This window comes from Anas platyrhynchos, chromosome 16 (genome assembly GCF_047663525.1).
Source record: "Anas platyrhynchos isolate ZD024472 breed Pekin duck chromosome 16, IASCAAS_PekinDuck_T2T, whole genome shotgun sequence".
In the NCBI taxonomy this organism is placed as follows: Eukaryota; Metazoa; Chordata; class Aves; order Anseriformes; family Anatidae; genus Anas; species Anas platyrhynchos.
The window spans coordinates 1,323,584-1,340,094 of NC_092602.1; the positions used below are offsets into that span (position 1 = coordinate 1,323,584).

Consider the following 16,511-nt stretch of genomic DNA (forward strand, 5'->3'; position numbering starts at 1 on the left):
AAACATATTAAGGATTAATTAAATACCAGGTTTTATTTAATTAAGCCTCTTCTCATAAGTATGTAAAGGCAGGAATCTGGAGCGAGCACCTGATCTCGTGTTCTCGTCTATCCCATTTGTAGAAGTGCATTTAAACTTGGTCGGGGCTGTTTGAAACTCGCAGACCTGCTGGGAGCATGGGGAGACAGCACCAGCCCCATGCACCAGCAAGGACCCACGGGCACTTGTCCTCCAGTTTAAAGGTCCCACGATAGAGCTGGGAAACACCAAGGCAAGCTCGGGAGGTGAAGTCCAAGGCCATTTTCCATGCTGCTGCGGACAGGAGGCACCGCCGTGCCTTCTCCTCCTCAGCCCGGAGCTGGGAGGAGGTGAGAGAAGGAGCACACTCTGCGAGACCTCAGCCTGCCTCCAACTCTCACACTGAAAAATTCCTTGTCAGCAGCTTAGAGAGCACAGGAATAGCTTGGTGCAGATTAAGTGGAATTACTGCTCATTAAGAGCACCGGTGAGCATTTACTGACACACAAGCAGTGACTACAGGAGCTTGTTCCAGACTGAAAACTGTCCCAGGGCCATTTTGCCGTGGTTTTTCCTAGCAGCTTTCTGGCCAGGAGCAGCAGGCGGCTGCGGCCACGTGGCACCAAGGTGGAACTGGGACATGCGGGCTGCAGCTCCAAAGGTGCACAAAGCTGCAGCCTTGGTAGTCCTGAAAACAAGGGTAAAAGCCCCAGGGTACCCCCAGGCCCCAATGGTTTGGGTGCAGCACCACCAGCCCCGTCCCTTCGGGAGCAGCCGCTCGGATCCCAACAGCACGGCTCCATCAGGGACCCCCCGGCCACTGTCTGAGCAGGGACTGCACAGCCGGAAAGAACAACCAGGGTTTTATTGATCTGAAAATACATCAACCATAGAGAATAGAGCTTTAATTTTTTCTTTCTGAACAACGATAAAGAACGGTTTACATTAAAAAAAAAAAAAAGCATGAATAAAATAATAAAAAACAAACCACAGTGTGGAGTTCAAATCTAAGAACAGTAGCAGCACTTCTACAAATAGAGTAAAAGCTATAGTGCTCGTTCACCTCAGGCTGAGCAACTCCCAGAGACCAAAATGGCATCCAACATAGAAAAGCAGCAATTCAGTGTAGGGCAACAGAAAAGTCTAACACCAGAACATCGAATACATTCAGCACCCCGCTGTTGAGAGGCAAATCCTCGTCCCCCAGAGCTCGGTTCATTACCTGGCGCTGCCACCACAGCTGCAGCAGGTGACGGCCCAACAGCACCCGCGCACCCTGCCCAGCTCTCCGAACACATTTTAGCACGAGGGAAGCAACAATCGTGGGTCTAAGGTTACATCTGAGATGGATTTTCAACAGTTTTTACTTAATTCTGTTTCTGAAATACAGCTTTCTCCTTCCCTGGTGTCTGGAAATTGTACTCTAAGAGGAGACTGAATTTCTGAGAATTTAAATAGATTTGCTTATGCGTTCACAAAAATGACATTTTTAGTATCTCAGTATCCAGTGTCAGGATTTTTATTTCTTTACCTTCCCTAGCAGCGAAGCCACACCGATTCGTAAAATTCCAGGGACTTTCAGAGATCTTGTGCATAGTTCAAACTTTAGCATTGATTTATGAAAAACAAACAAATAAAAACCCACCCTGATAAGTGGAGCTTTTTACCCAGGAGTTTCTCTGTTGAGCATTTTCCCATTCCTACAAAGAAGCTGATGGGAAGCAGCCCCCATCCGACCCCTCCCACTGCAGTGGCCATCCACAGCCAGCCCTGTGCAGGGAGCGGGTGTGGGGGTCTCTGATGAGGGGGAGCTGCAGAGCCCCCTGGGGCCTGCTTGGGGTCTGGCTCCATGTGGCATCACCCACAGCTCCACCACCGTGCTCCCTGCTCGGCCTCCGTGTGCAAGATCAGTTTTTAAGAGGAAGTTGCTCAACTACTGAGCCGGAATTTAAGGTTGAATATGCTTATTGGTAAACTAAACCTGCAGGATATGGAAAGAAGGATATGGCTATTCCACCGGCAGACATTCTCCAGGAAATTCAAGATTCAAAGTTCAGAAGAAATCCAAGCACTCCAAGCTGTAGGAAAGCGTGGCTACGGCACCAAAACGATCGTGGCGTTGGCCCATGGCCACCATAAGCATAAATGAGGTGAGTGCAGCTCACCAAGACCTCAGGTGCCTTAATCAGCAATGTGTGTTTACTTCATGGCAGGCCATGAGGATAATGACCTTGAGTGAAGATCATTTGAGTGCCTGAAGCAGCACGCAACAGTAAGTGGCATTTTATCTACTTCAGGGTGTCCGAAAATGCTTATAAGGAATCTGAAAAGTGGTTTTGGTGAGTTACGGCATGGCCCTACTGCTGGAAATTGTCACTTCATCTGTAAATTGTGCTCTTTCACTTCCAATTTGTGCTCACGCAATACTAAAATGCAGAAAATGTGCCCAGAAGTGAAAAGTCCCAAATGGAGTTGACAAGTGTTTGACGAAATGACAATCACCGTGGTCCCACTGAGGAACGGGCTCAGAGGCCACCACGAGCCAGCAGTGCCCCGGTACAGAGCGGCTGTTTAGAATAGTGGAAGGTGTTTTTTAAAGTAAGCTTACACAATGAGAATCCTAGAACTGGTCCCGTATCTGTTTTGAGGACTGTGTGCCACAGCAACTCCCAGTGCAGAGACTTAGCCAACTACTCAAAAGAAACGGGGGAAGAAAGGCAAACTACCCATCCAGATTTTTAAAAACAAATAAACGTAATAAGGAAGAAAGAGTAAGAAGAACCTCATCCCATACATTTGTTCCTGGCCACAAGCCTGCCGCAAGGCTTGTGTCTGTCTCCAAGGGGGGATTTAGGCACGGGCTCACAGCTTGCCCAGAGCAGAACTACGATTCCAAGCGACCACATTACGAGCAGTCACTCCTCGTGATATGTTTTTTATTTATCAGTGAGAAGCGTTGCTGATACCTGCACGTGTGTTGCTGGCTCTGGTTACAACACGAGCTGTGTCTGGCTGTGTTCAGGGATGTTCAGAAAGGGGCTGGATGAGAGCAGCACAGGGTGGCAGCAGGAAGGTCCCAGGCAAAAACCCCTCTCCGTCTTCATGAAAAGTGTCAGTACCTAAGCAATCCGGAGAGCCAACACAATAAGAAAAACTCCTATAAAAGTCACACATTTAGGAACAAAGACAACTCGTAAGGTGTTCACATTAGCAACACTGAAAGAGATGGGTACCGGGAGTTATTTGGCAGCTTGCACCAGCAGAAAGCTCAAACGCAGCAAGGATCCATCAGTGACTCCCTCGGGGAAAAGCAGGGCTGGGATTCAAACCCTGCCAGCGTTTAAACACACCGAGACGATCTGGGAGGATCTGAGAGCTGAGCAGCTCCAGCACAGGGGTGTGAAGGAGCAGGGAGATGCCAGCGGTGCGGAGCCAGGCAGCTCGGGCCCTGGTCCCGCAGAGCTCACAAGGGGTGAATCGCAGCTGCAGGGCTGCGAGGATGAAGCATTCCCTCTCCCGGAGCCGGACAAGATTACTCTATATGGGCAGGCTTCTCCCCCAGCACGAGCAGGAAACCTCTGGCTGCACAGCCACACTGAGCAGGGCAGAGCAAGGCTTTATCTCATGGCACCGAGCAGAGGGGCAGGGTGGCAGAGGCTGAGTCCTGTGACCAGGTGGACAGCAAGAGCCTTTCCTTAGACTTTGGTCACTTTTAACCTTGGAACAGACCTCGAGGCCCAGACTCCTGGTGCTCAGGCCCTTCAGTGCACACCTCCACAAAAAAGCAAAGCTCCTGGTGGGACAGCCTCCTGCCAGGGGGGTCACCAAGGGCAGAGCTGCTGTGGGGAGAAGCTGTGAGTCCTGACGCTCAAAACTGAGCCCAGAAGGTCAGACCTGGCTGCAGGAGAGCTGGGCACAGAATATAATCCTAAACTGACCCAGGGCCAGCATAAAACCCCGCACAGCTTGGGCAGGGCTCTGCCCAAGTGGACCCCACTCAGCGCTGTGCTGGAACAAAGCTTCCCCCTCCACACTCCTTTTTTCCTTTTTTTCCACAGTTTTAAAGTCAGAACTAAAATCAAGCCGAGCTGAGGTCACGACGGTTCTGCTCCGAGCCTCCTGCTGCCGTGCAGCACACGTGGCCCAGCACGGGGCAGGGACAGATTGGCACATCATGGAACGGGTGCTAGAGAAACCACACGGTCCTTGAAGCAATAGATTTCTTCTCCCCCCCTCAAAAAATAACCCGCTTAATTCACATATTTCTCTCTATACTGTGTATATATATACTATATATAGACACAATTTTCTGGTAAACATTTACAAGATATGTTTGCAACATTGAAAAGAGATATCTCCGTTTGCATAACAACGCACACTCACGTACTCCAGTATACAGGGACACACAGTAATGTACAATCAATAAATAAATACTTTTTTCCCCCCAGAAGTTATTCAAAAAACACTGCTATTGAGCGGCCCAAAGACACTCTCAGTTAATACAGACAGCAAATATTGTGCAGATTTTCTTGGCTGCTTTTGTTTAAAAACCAAGAAAAGAAAAACAGAAGCTTAAAAGATAAAAGTGTCAGCGATGTTGCTTGTTAGGACTGTGTTTTAGCTCACCCATTGGTGCTCGTCCCTCTGAGAGGGAAGGGCAGAGCACTTTCCCTTCCCCTTTGGAAGAGGTTACGCAGGCAGATGTTTGCCTGCCCCAAGACCTAGACAGAGCAGGAACAGGCTGGCAGGGAGGGCACGAGCTGCCCACTTTACGGAAAAAGGAGAGAATCACACGGAAACGTGCAGATTCAAAGCTCAAATGCTTTTGTTTCCTGTGCTACCGCAGACTGCAGACCAAGCACTCTTTGGAGGTTTCATGTAGAAAACTTCTTCAAACAATTTCCTACCTAGACTGCTGGTAACACCTTTTGCCTGTTGGCCTTGTAAGAAATGAAAGGCTCCCCATCACTCACCCCCTGCTGCAGTCCTGCTCCCTGCAGATGTTGGGATGCACCGTTCCCTACTTTGATAGCTGGGAGCCCCGCGTCCCAGCGCTGCAGAAGGAGTAGCTGACTTACTCACACTGCTTCACCGCACACTGCACAACTTCTGAAGCAAGTTTTCTCTTCTGCAGCTTTGTTTCTTTTCTGTTCAAGCAACATCTAACACGCCACAAGTAAATACAGAGTACAGCAGCACGGACAGGCGTCCCACGGAAGGGAAGGGAAGGGCAGGGAAGGGCCCCTCTGCCCTGCTGGCGAGCAGCGCTCCATCGGCGAGAGGAGAGCAGGCCCTTATCCTGCAGAGGGGAGGAGGACAGCACGCACACATCACACGTTGCATGGAGGGGGAACACAGATTTTTGCAGCAAAACTTGAGAGAAAGTACCCTTAAAGAGAGCCACAGACCAGCATCTTCCCCACTGCTGAAAGCACACCTTCAGGGCAGCTTTCTGTGGCCATGGCGAATCTCCCTCTGGCTGAACCGGGCCTGCCACTAACCCACACTTCTCCTTTTCCTTTTATTTTTAATTACCTGAGTTGAAAAATGAATCCAAACCCTCCGTAACACAGCCACAGCACGGCACAGCAGCTCAGCTCTCACGCTGGTAGTGCTGGAGAGGCACTTCATGCAGCGTGCTCCAGGGGTGCAATGCTGGAGAGCCGCTGCAGGAAAGGTGGCCACAGAAGTGCATCTTCCAAAAGCAAAGACCACTCAGGGACCTTGGCCTATTTGGTCCTTCGCAGGTAAAAGCAGCCCACCAGGACCTAACAGGAGACTTTCAGTGGACCTAGAGGGCTTTGCAACCAGCCCCGTAAGCACACAGAAAACCTGCAGGCACCAAGGGATTGTTTGCACTGTTTGGATGTAAGCAGCTGGTCTTTTGATTACCAGAGGAAGAGACAGGCACCTTCAGAGGGAAAAGTCAGGACAGTCACATAAGCCAGGAGCTCTGACTTGCCTTCCAAGGTGCTCTCCCCTAACACGGGTTGCAGAAGAACGATCAGGAGACCAGACTGCTAACACAAGCAGCTAGAGTAAGGCAGGTACAAAAACCTCAAGACTAGAGCTCCCAGATGAGGCTAGGACCAGATTTTTCAGTGTTCAGAGTGTGTTACAGAGGCTGGATTTTGAAAGAGAAACCCAATGCTGACCTTGGAGCTCTTCCGAAAATCCATTCCCAAACAAAACTCTTGTGTGCTCAGATACTGTATTAACAAACAATGTAAAAATCCCAAGGAGAGAATGGAGCCCTAAAAACACTAAAGGAAATGCTATGCATTGAGGGACAAGACCAAAAGAAGAGTAGTTTCTGTGATCCAAGTCCCTCTGTTACTGGCAGAGCCTCATAACACATGTAAGAAACCAAGTACTGGCAGCATCCCTGCCCTGCCTGGGCCTGCAGGGCTGCCCAGCTTCCCCCTGCCATGGTAAGGGCTGCCGAAGGAAGCAGCTCGATTTCCTCCCAACAAAGGGAGCCCCCCAGGGGGCTGGCAGCCCAGCTCTCCCAGCCCCCCAGCTCCGACCTGGGATGCTGCTGGCAGCTGCCTCTGCAGCCGTGGTGGTAACCCACGTGCCGCACCTCCGCTGCAGCCAGGCAAGGAAGCCACTGCCCGGTCCTGCTTCCAAAGAAGTCTTTAGCAATAAAATGTGATTGTACAGATCTTTGGTTAAGTCACTGGAGAATGCTGCGAAGATCTGAGCCAGGGCCCCCAGACCTACCACTGCACACAGCACTGGGAGAGCTGGGGCTACCTGCGGCTTACACAGCAGCCTGTGTCCAACTGCCTTCCTTCCACAGGCGCAGCACGGCACGAAAAAGGAGAGGGAGAGGAAGCATTGAAGAGGAGTCCTGGCTCTTTGTCTGGATGCCTCGTCTTCTCCACGTCCTTCACTTGTTCTCGATCAAAGTCTGGACTTTGTACACCAGGTCCCGAGCCAGCTTCAGGATCTGCTTGGTGTTGTGCCGCTCGGCCATTTCTGGAACACAGACAGAAGGAGCCCACAGAGAGGCGATACCTGAGCAGCCCAGCATCTCAAGGAGCCCCCCCAGGCCTCGCCGCTCTCTGCTTCACAGCCAAGCTTCAGGCAGCAGCTGGAGCTGTGAACTCACATCCGAATCCCTAAGCACCAGCCCTTGCAGACACCTGCCTCTGAAGGGCCATCATTAAGGAGCTTATCTCAGCACGATTACAACCTGCAGGAAGCACCACCTACACTCACAGCTCCCCTCAAGCAGAGATAAGGCAGGCTGTGACCAAGGATGGTCCCCCAGGCATCGTCTGAACCCTTCAGAGGCAGGAGATCTCTTTAACATCACGTTCCAAGCCCCAGCATAGCACAACCATGCTGCTCTGTTCAGCATTTACCAGTGTGTTCGAGACGTGACTGCCTACAGCCAGACACGCTGCCTGCACCTGAGCAGTGCCACAAATTCAGCCCAACAGAACACAAGCCGTACCATTGAAAAATTTGATGATGTCTGTAAAATCCATGTTGTTCTCCAAGATTATGTCCCGGTACATTTCCACCAAAGCCAGGGCTATGAAGAGCACGTAGTGTGTGGAGGAAACGTGTGCAGCTGCCCAGATGGTCTCCCAGACGGCGAACACATCATCGTACACCAGCTCTGTTAAGGGAGGAAAGAAAAGCAGCAGTCACTGCACCAGCCTCTGCTTACAACCACCCTGACTCACAGCATCCACGGCAGCGCTGGGGAAGACACGCTGGTGGTTTCTTCCCACAAGAACCTGTTCCAAGGAATAAGTCAGCCATCTACAGAGACAAATATTCTGGCCTGCAGCAGGTGGTACAGACTTCAGGACATAAAGCTGCTGGAAGCTCACCAGCAGCTCTGGAGCAACAGGTTCTGGAACTAGACAGAAAAGTCAGCCACTAACCTACCAGGGAAAAGCAAAACAGGAGCACACAGCAAAAAAATGAAGTTAAACAACTGAAGTTGCAGAGCATACTGAGAAGCATGGAAGTGTGGCAGACCCTGACTTCACCCCCCTTTGTTGGTCTCATCTTCCTCCCTCCCTGCACACACCTCTCTTGAAGTCGAGGAGAAACCATCGGTAGCAGAAGTAGAAATGAGTGTAATCACCATTCTGGTGCATCAGCTCAAAGAGCTCGGAGTCCAGAATCTGCCAAGAAAAGCAAAAAGAAACTCATCAGTGCACACCCGAGGCACCAACCACTCCTCAGTCTGCTTCCTTCCCACTGCTCACCTCCCGCACCATCATTCACCCAGCTTCACCCTGCCTTGCAGCCCTGCCACACGTTACTCCCAGGCTCTCTTTACAGCCCCCCTGCCACAAAAAGCTCCTCTCAGTCCACCCCACGGAGCCCCCATCCCAAGAACAGCTCCCCCTCACTGCCCTGAGAGGCTGCTGCCCCTGTGCTGGCGCCCTACCTGGATCAGGGACCTCATGTTAGCGAAGTGGGTGTCCATGGCTCCGCCATGGGGGAAATTCTGATTCATCCTTTTCATCAGCTCCGTGAAACAGCTGAAAGCCAGAGCCTCTGCAAGGGGAACACAGAAAGTCGTGCTCTGCTGCACGGGCACCGCAGCATCTGCACCCAATGTGACCATGCCAGCAACACACACACACACACAGCAGCCCTCCCCACTGCATGCACACAGCCAGGGGTGCACGGCAGGGACGGGCCTTGGAAGCACCCCAAGGCTCCCCCCATTGGGTGTGGGACCCCACAGATCCCCCCCATGCACTCCCACTACTACAGCACTGGAGAGCGGGGCAGAGCCACCCACTCACCATCATCCAGGATGACCAGGAGAGGGGCCAGCAGGTCACACATCCCCTGCACGTAGCCAATCTCAATGTGCTGCCAGATGTAGCTGTGAAGGAGGGCAGGAAAGCCGTGAGCCCCCTCCCCATGGCCAGGACTAAGCCCCTACCCCATGCCACAGCCCCCTGGCACGTGCCCTGCCTTCACCCCTGTGATGCTGGCGTGCCCTACAAGCTGCCCTCAGCGCACAGCCGGGGCCATCGGGGCACTTCAGACCTCTTTATTCCATCACGCCCGTGCCCCGTTGCTCCACAGCTGGCCTGTAAATGATTAAGTCCCAGCGCTGACTTCCAGGTAAGCCACGCACGGCACAGCCCGAGATTAACGCCGTGCAAGGTCTGCTGCCTGGAGATCTGAGCAGGGAAAAAGGAAATCAGAGAGCACAGCAAGGTGCAGGAGGTTGGGCAAAGGGCAGGGACCGATGGAGTTTGTTCCTTTGCCTCTCTCATTCTCACCCTTCCCCTTGATTCATCCCCTGCACGACGCTGCCTGCTTCGCCTCCCTGCACCCAGCGTCCCAGGAAGCGATCGGCCCTGCACAGATCTTCCCATATTTGGTAGCAAGTCAAAAGTGTTCAGAAAGGGCTCCAACCCGCTGCTGGCACAAGGAAGCGATCCTTTCCATCCTGCCCACTACTTTTCCAAATTCTGCTGCATCGTAGGTCTCGTCTCAGCAGAGATCTCCAACTGCGGCTGCCAGATAAAGTGACAGCTCTAACGAGACAGCAGCTTCTCCTCATATTTGCAAGATGAGTAATGGTGTTTTAGCCTCCACTGCCCCTGCAGCAGCCACAGCTGCTGAGCTGGAGCTGGTCGGGGTCGGTGAATGTCACACAGCAACCTCTTAGTCACAGGGCAAGCAAGGAGACTCCGAAAGGCACCCAGGTACTCCTGTCCCCGGGCTCCTGTGCAGGCACTAACCACTGGGTTGTTTCAGTATTGCTCATGAGTACCAGACCTCGTTAAACACTTTTCCAGGCACGTTCCAAGAGCAGCTGGGCTCCACTGTGCTCACACCCGGGCAGCCCCAGGGAGCCCTCTGCCTCGGCCCAGCCCTGGCACGCAGCAGGCACAGGGTAAAGCAGCACGGGGCAGGGCTGGTGGGCTCCTCCTCAGCCAGACCCCGCTTCTGTGCAAAGAGATTTGGAGGAGGAAGCCAAGGAGGCAAACCCAGCAGCCAGAACAAGCTTTGAGGCTCCGGTGTAATGACAAATTCAGGGGAGCCCTGCCAGGAGCCTGCCCCAGCACCCTGCAGGAGGGCCCCGCGGCTCCCACCTGCACATGATGTTGCGCAGCTTCTCCAGGTTGGCGGGGGTGAAGTACCAGTAGTTGCGGTCGCACCGCTGCACGTCCTTCTCAATGCGGTGCAGGTTCACCGTGTACATGTCCAGTAGCTCCGGCTGCCCAAAATGAAAGCAAAGTTGATTTGTTTTCAAATAAAAAAATTTAAAAAAAAAATGCAAGGGCAAAGGAGCAACAGAGCAGAGTTTGGGTTGACAGAGTTGCAGGATTAGCACAGGGCAAACACAGGGAAGTGGTGAGAGACTCCCAAAAAACCCACTCAGGGAAGAAATGAAGACTTACAGAGTAGGTGACACCCGTCGAGGAGACAGGAGATGCTTCGCTGTTGGCCAGATCCGTCACAGCCAGGGAATCCAGCTGCGGGTACAAGCTCTCCATCTCTGGCTCCTCAGAGAGGTTGTCCTCACTCTCCACCAAGCTTTGCTTTTCGGCCTCACTGTCTGCCCAGCTCTCTACCACAGTCAGGGCCACGGCATCACGCCCACGCAGGACCCCTGCTGAGCTCTCCCCCACAGGAACGAAGTCCAGGCTTCCACCGCTGGGAAATTCACCCTCCAAGCTGTCCTGACCCTGCAGCTTTTCCTCCTGCGCAGCCCCATCCAGGTCCTGCGGGGCCATGGTGTCGGACCCACCAGCCTTCCCCTGCGAGCTGGCTGAGGACTTGTTGGTTTCCAGGGCGCTGTCCTCGTTGCTGAAGCTGCGTTCCGAGAATCCCGACGCAATGGAGAAGTTCTGGGAAGAGGGATGGCCAGAATCAGGCGAACACGTGCCGTTGGGAACGTTCCCGTTGGGGATCTTGCTTTGTTTTCCATCTTCCAGCTGAGCATCTGCTTCGGTCTGTTCCACCTCGTCCACCGACTCGAACACCTGCGCAGGGCAAGCAGAGCCCCGTCAGAGCGAGCAAGCCCTCTGCACCTGACAGCTCTTGGGGATGTAACACCCATGTTCCCAACGGCAGGGAGGGAGGAAGATCTGCTCTAAAGAGGTCATTCCCCTAGATGCTTGCTCCAAATGCATCGACAATGCTGCCAAGTATGCAGCGAGCTGCTCTTACTGCTCATTAGTGCTCCAGCCCCATCGTGGGAAGCCAGCAAGCACCCGAGAGCCCACAAGCCCCACAGCGAGGCACCTTGCTCCCCAAGCAAGGTGTGGTGCAGACCACAGCAGACCACATTCACGGTCTGTGCAGGGCTCGTGTAAGCAACCAGTGCAGAAAGGCTCAGAGGACCCGAAGGCATGGTCACTGGCTAATGCTCCAAAATGCACAGTCCATGCTCCAAAGGACTACGCTTTACTCAGCACAATACACTGGGCAGGATGCCATTTGAAGGGGTTGATTAAGCACGTGGTTACTACCATATGGAGCAGCCAAAGGCCCTCATGTGTGAAGGCCACGTGTGGGTTGATCCTTCGAGCCCGGGCAGAGCGGGCAGGTGAATATTAAACACCGCCAGCAGTGCCCAGCCCTGACCTTAGTGACTCCAGAGACAGGTTTGTGAGTCATGTACTTCCTCCAACTACAGCTCTGTTTGACAGAAGCCAATTCTGGCAAGCAAGCAGCCCAAGGCAGGGCAGAGAGCCTCGTGCAGTAGGGCAGTCAGTGTGAACAGGCAGGAGGGGACAAAGCGCTGCCGCTCACCTGCGTGCTGGAGCTGGAGTCGCTCTGCAGCCGGGCGTGATTCTGTCGGCCGGAGCTGCAGCTCTGCGAGGACTGCAAGAGAGAGAAAAGGCCACTGAAAAGGCAAAGAGCACGGTGTTTGCAGCGGGGGCACGCTCAGAGGTGGGCACATCTGTATATGAAGTGGAAAATGCATCCAATAAATTCTCCTATTTGACCCGCGAAACACAGTCACGTCACATGAGCTCTGCTGTGCTGGTTTGTCACTCAGAGCAGCACCCTCCCTCAGCCTGCCGCTGACATTTACCACTGGAGATGATAAACAAACAAAGTCCCGGGCCAATTCAGTTGTTCAAACACTGTTTGTTTGGGTATGAAATGAGCTGCTTTCTTGTAGCCTTCAGAGAGGTCACGCTGTCTCCCCAGAGTGCAAATTTCTACTAATTTCAGTCCTAATTTGGCAGCAAAGCGACTCACCCCATCTTAGTTTACATAAACGATGAAGTCACAGGCTATAAAACAATCCCTCTAAGCATATTAATGTTTTTTTCCTTTTCTTAAAGGACAAACACTGATGCTTTAAGCCAGGCTGTGTCAAGGCAGCCCCTCTAAAAGCCAGCAGCACCATACAGCTGAGGCACAGAAGGGGCTTTGCAGCAGCCAGTTCGGTGCCGTGCCTCGGGGGTTCCCTCTGAGCAGCGAGCCAGCATATCAGAGCGAGTCCTCCCTGCTATCTGAGCCACCCCTGCGCAGGGCTTATCACGGCACGAGAGCCTGCAGCTGCTCCCGCTGCACGCAAAGCTGGATGCAGGGAGCACTGCAATTACATCACGCAGAAACAATAGGGTTTTCAGAAAACACAGCACTTTCAGAGCGGCAGCAGGAGCTGTCCCCACCCTAGCATTGTGGGTGTTTGCTGGGCAGGGCTCCGCTGGAGAGAGGAAGGGCGACAGTTTTCCTCCATCACCATGGGAGCATTTTATAACAGGAAATTTCAGGGAAAAGGGTGAAACTTTGCATGTATTAACTCTGCCGGCGCATGTTCCCCGACCAGGCAGTGAATACAAAACAGGAATACAAAACAGCAGAGATGCTGCAGGGAGGGGAATGATTCACACAGCTACGACCAAGCAGCCCACTTCTCCTCATCTGTGTCACCTCCGCTCCTGCGCAGCCCGGCTCTGGCTTGCCCTCCCCACTGTGCTGATGGCAAAGAGCAGGTAAGAAGCCCACGGGCTCATTTCACAGCCCCATGGCACCAAAAACACGGTCTTCCTCCTGCCCCTACTCCAACACTGACTTCCATGGGCCTGATCCTGATGTGTCCCTGGATTGCAAACTGGGTTATGAATATCTTTGTTTTCCAGAAATACCCAGGGAGGCTTCCCGGGACCAGGCAGTGTCTGGATGTGGAGCTGCTGCCCCCACCAGAGCCTGCTCCCTGCTAGGAACCACGTGCCCAGCACCCCACGCTGGGTGATGGCTCCCAAGCACGGAGCTGTGGGCATGGAACTGTGAGAACCTAAGCGAAACCAACTCCTCACACCTCTAAGAGACCTCTCAGGCTTCAGTCAAACCCTCTGAGTCAGTGCAGCCCAACGCAGCATGGAAACTGGGGCCACACTGCGGGAGGTGCCCTCTCCAACTTCTAAACGCTCTGAAAGAGCAGATGAAAGAGAACAGATAAAAAAGCTTCAATCCCACCTGTACAGACTGCGAGTAGCAAGGCACGGAGGCAGGCAGAGGTCAGGGAAGGAGGACAAGCAAGAACTGTCCCCATTTCTCCCCATTTCTCCCTGCAGCACAGGCTGACACAGCGCCCACGTCCCTGCGTGGGGACAGCCCTCCCTGAGCCCCCGCAGCCTCACCTCGTTGCTGATGGTGGAATCTCTGTGCATCATCCTCTGAATGTGGGAGTCCAGGCTGGCCCCAGAGGAGCACTTGGCCAGGGCTGCCGCGTGCGACTCCTTCTCCCTCTGGCGGACGATGGCCTCGCAGCCCAGCCACTCTGCCATGGTGTGCTCGTAGCACGTGCGGATCTGGTCGTCGGCCTGCGGCGGTGAGACACAAACAAGGTCTTTGAGCAGCTTTCCCAAAGAGCACAGAAAACCGTGCCTCCTCCACACCCCTGCACAGGGGAGCCAAGTGCACGCTTGCATTAGCTATGGCTCAACGGGACATGAAATCACCTCATCTCCAGCACTGTGCCAATCACAGCCTGACCCAAGAAACCTCACAAAAATTAGGATGGAAAAATGATCGTCTGCCTCCTTCCTGCCTTCCAGAGGCACTCAGGGCACTCTCTGACGTAAGCAACCAGCAGCTGCACAGGGTAACATCAAGCTTGGTCCTATCAATTCCTGCTTATCTGGCCCTACTCCCACTTCCTAAGTACAGCTACAGTACAAAGGGGACAAAATGGCCAGTGTGGACTCCAGAACACTGTGAGCTGGGAAACGTCCAGGGTACACCAATGCCATGCTCATACCAACCTCTTTCCTTTCTGCTTCTGTCATCCCAAACTGATAGTGGCCCAAGAGGAAGGGCCAGACAGCCTTCCTGATCTCGTGCTGGATCCCACCATAGTAGATCAGCCGCAGCAGCTCCTGGTCCTCATAGCTCTGTGGGAAGGATCCAAGTCAGTGTGCACAAACAGCCGGGACTGCAGCCCATCGGCTGGCAATGCCAGCCCAGCCTGGCCACAGCACCTCCCAGTACCCGGAGTGCTGCCAGACCCCCACCACCCACACACTCATCCTCTACAGATGCTCTCTCACATCTCCACCTGGAGTTAAGTTCAGCCAGCGGCCCCTGCAGATGGACATTTGGGGAAATGTTGGCTGTCTATGCCCAGAAAGCGTCCCACCAAAATTACCCAAGGTCACTGCTGTGCCTCTGTGCCCCAGAAGAGTGTCCAAACAGTGCTGGCCCTACCGTGCTGTCCTCTAGGTACTTCTGCCATATGTCCACTGTCAGTCCTGAGCTAGCGTTGCAGGGCACGTCAGGAGACACGATGTTGTGGTTAACCAGGGCCGAGAGGTGGGTTCGCACCGTGGAGAGGTGTCTGCAATAGGCCAGCCCTGCGTCAGACAGAAGCAAAAGCTCATCTGGGGAACTCGGGGAGTCACAAGGGCAAAGTGCTGGGGACAGCTCTGATCAGTCTGGTCCCTGCAGGAGATCCTCTCAAGCCACAGCCAGCCTAAGCAGCAAAGCAGGGAGCACAGCAGGACCGGCTGGCATCTCACTGTCCTGTACCCACCAACAGCTTGCTGGGCTGATGTCTGAAACTCAGAACAGAGTTCATCTGGCTGCTGCCAGTCCTGAGCAAGTGTTCCTGGGGCCCTGCATGCAACAAACAGATCCCTGCCCCCCAGCCACTATCCTGTTGTTTCTGCACCACTCCTAGCCCTGAGCCCAGGACCTTATCCCTTGCCCATCACACATCTCAAGGCATCGTGGATGTGACAAGTACTCACAGCCATAGAAAGCCCGGGAGAGGATCTGGTACTTCATATTGTCACACAGGAGCTTCAGTGGAGCTCTGCCAATAAAAACACACTGGATGTGAGCACAGAAATGCTCCCATGCCCTCAAGTGTCTTGGCTTTGATCTAACTGTGCAAGCTTTGCTTTTACAGGTGCACCAGAGGACCTCTGCTCAGCTTGGGAGCAGCAATTCTTGCTGTCAGGACACAGAACAGCTGAGAGACAAGCCTCACTTCAGCCTGGACGTGCCCCCCAGCAGATGTAAATGGTCCCTGGACACGGTGAGGCTGGAGACAGCATCGTGCCGTAGCTGTTCTAGTTTGGCCATCCACCCAGCTCAGCGGGGCTCTCAGCTGCAGGCCTGTTTTACCTCACCTGTATTTCTCCAAGCAGGCAGCAGTGGAGCTGTCGTACCTTTCGTGGCTGCAGCCGTTGGACGGCCCCCCATCAGAGGAGCCGCTCTGAGAGCAGGAGGAGCAGGAGGACTTGCGGGTGTTGGGTTGCCACATGGGAGGCAGGCCAGCACCCTGCGCGTCCATCAGGTCCTGGGGCACTGTAAGAGGGCAGAGAGGAGCATCAGCCACTGCCCCCCAGCCAGGTGGGCCACGGGAGATGGACAGAGGGGAGTTTTGATCAGCAAACGCAGCACCCCGCACTCTTTCCAAGGAGACGCCGGCAACCAGGTAGGACCTAACACCAGCTGATCACAGCACCAGCACCGATGAGCGCTGGAGAAAGGAAAGGTAACAGAGCATTGATGAGAGAGAATAAAAATCATCTGCTAATTAACTGCAGTGCCTTCAGCAAGCTCATCTCAAATCACTGAGTGCTGACTGAGGCAGAAAACAAACACCCAATCCAGAAGGACTTGAGACAAGGCACTGCAACAGACTGTCACAAAACTAATTAAAAACGTGATTGAAAACAACCATTGTCCCAGGAAGAGTAAATCACTGGAAAGGAAAAGCCCCCATCTCAAACACCAGGATCTCATCCAAGCTTCAGGGAAAAATGAGAACATCCAAATCACAAGACAGGACAGACTTTGATGCAGACGTTGAGAGGGGCAGCAGGAACAAGCAGCGATTCTTGTTGTCATTTGCTAAATCCCTGCTTAAACTCAGAAGTGCTATTGCACTGCCATTCGGTCTTGGGCCTCTCTAGGAAAAGGCCGACACGATGAAGGTGAAATGTGGGATGCAGACAATGATTAACGAAGAAAAATCTTGTTGGGTCTTCCTTGGAAATTAAATCAGATCTCACTAACCCTACCTG

The 16,511-nt window shown here is 53.4% G+C and overlaps 1 protein-coding gene across 11 annotated transcripts in view; it reads right to left on the reverse strand.

Annotated features, from left to right (window-relative positions):
• Positions 1 to 864: 864 nt before the first annotated feature.
• SGSM1 (small G protein signaling modulator 1) overlaps positions 865 to 16,511 on the reverse strand; it is a 37,985-nt gene continuing 22,338 nt past the window's right edge. For all 11 annotated transcript variants that reach the window (XM_038187539.2, XM_038187538.2, XM_038187536.2 and 8 more), the window contains 13 exons: positions 15,651 to 15,789; positions 15,228 to 15,292; positions 14,686 to 14,831; positions 14,244 to 14,372; positions 13,620 to 13,802; positions 11,773 to 11,844; positions 10,416 to 11,000; positions 10,107 to 10,231; positions 8,799 to 8,881; positions 8,435 to 8,544; positions 8,069 to 8,165; positions 7,481 to 7,648; positions 865 to 6,999 (listed from right to left, as the gene is read on the reverse strand). In XM_038187539.2, coding sequence (XP_038043467.2) covers positions 6,911 to 6,999; positions 7,481 to 7,648; positions 8,069 to 8,165; positions 8,435 to 8,544; positions 8,799 to 8,881; positions 10,107 to 10,231; positions 10,416 to 11,000; positions 11,773 to 11,844; positions 13,620 to 13,802; positions 14,244 to 14,372; positions 14,686 to 14,831; positions 15,228 to 15,292; positions 15,651 to 15,789 — 1,991 coding nt within the window. In that variant the 3' untranslated portion in view covers positions 865 to 6,910. The remainder of the gene's footprint in view (positions 7,000 to 7,480; positions 7,649 to 8,068; positions 8,166 to 8,434; positions 8,545 to 8,798; positions 8,882 to 10,106; positions 10,232 to 10,415; positions 11,001 to 11,772; positions 11,845 to 13,619; positions 13,803 to 14,243; positions 14,373 to 14,685; positions 14,832 to 15,227; positions 15,293 to 15,650; positions 15,790 to 16,511) is intronic.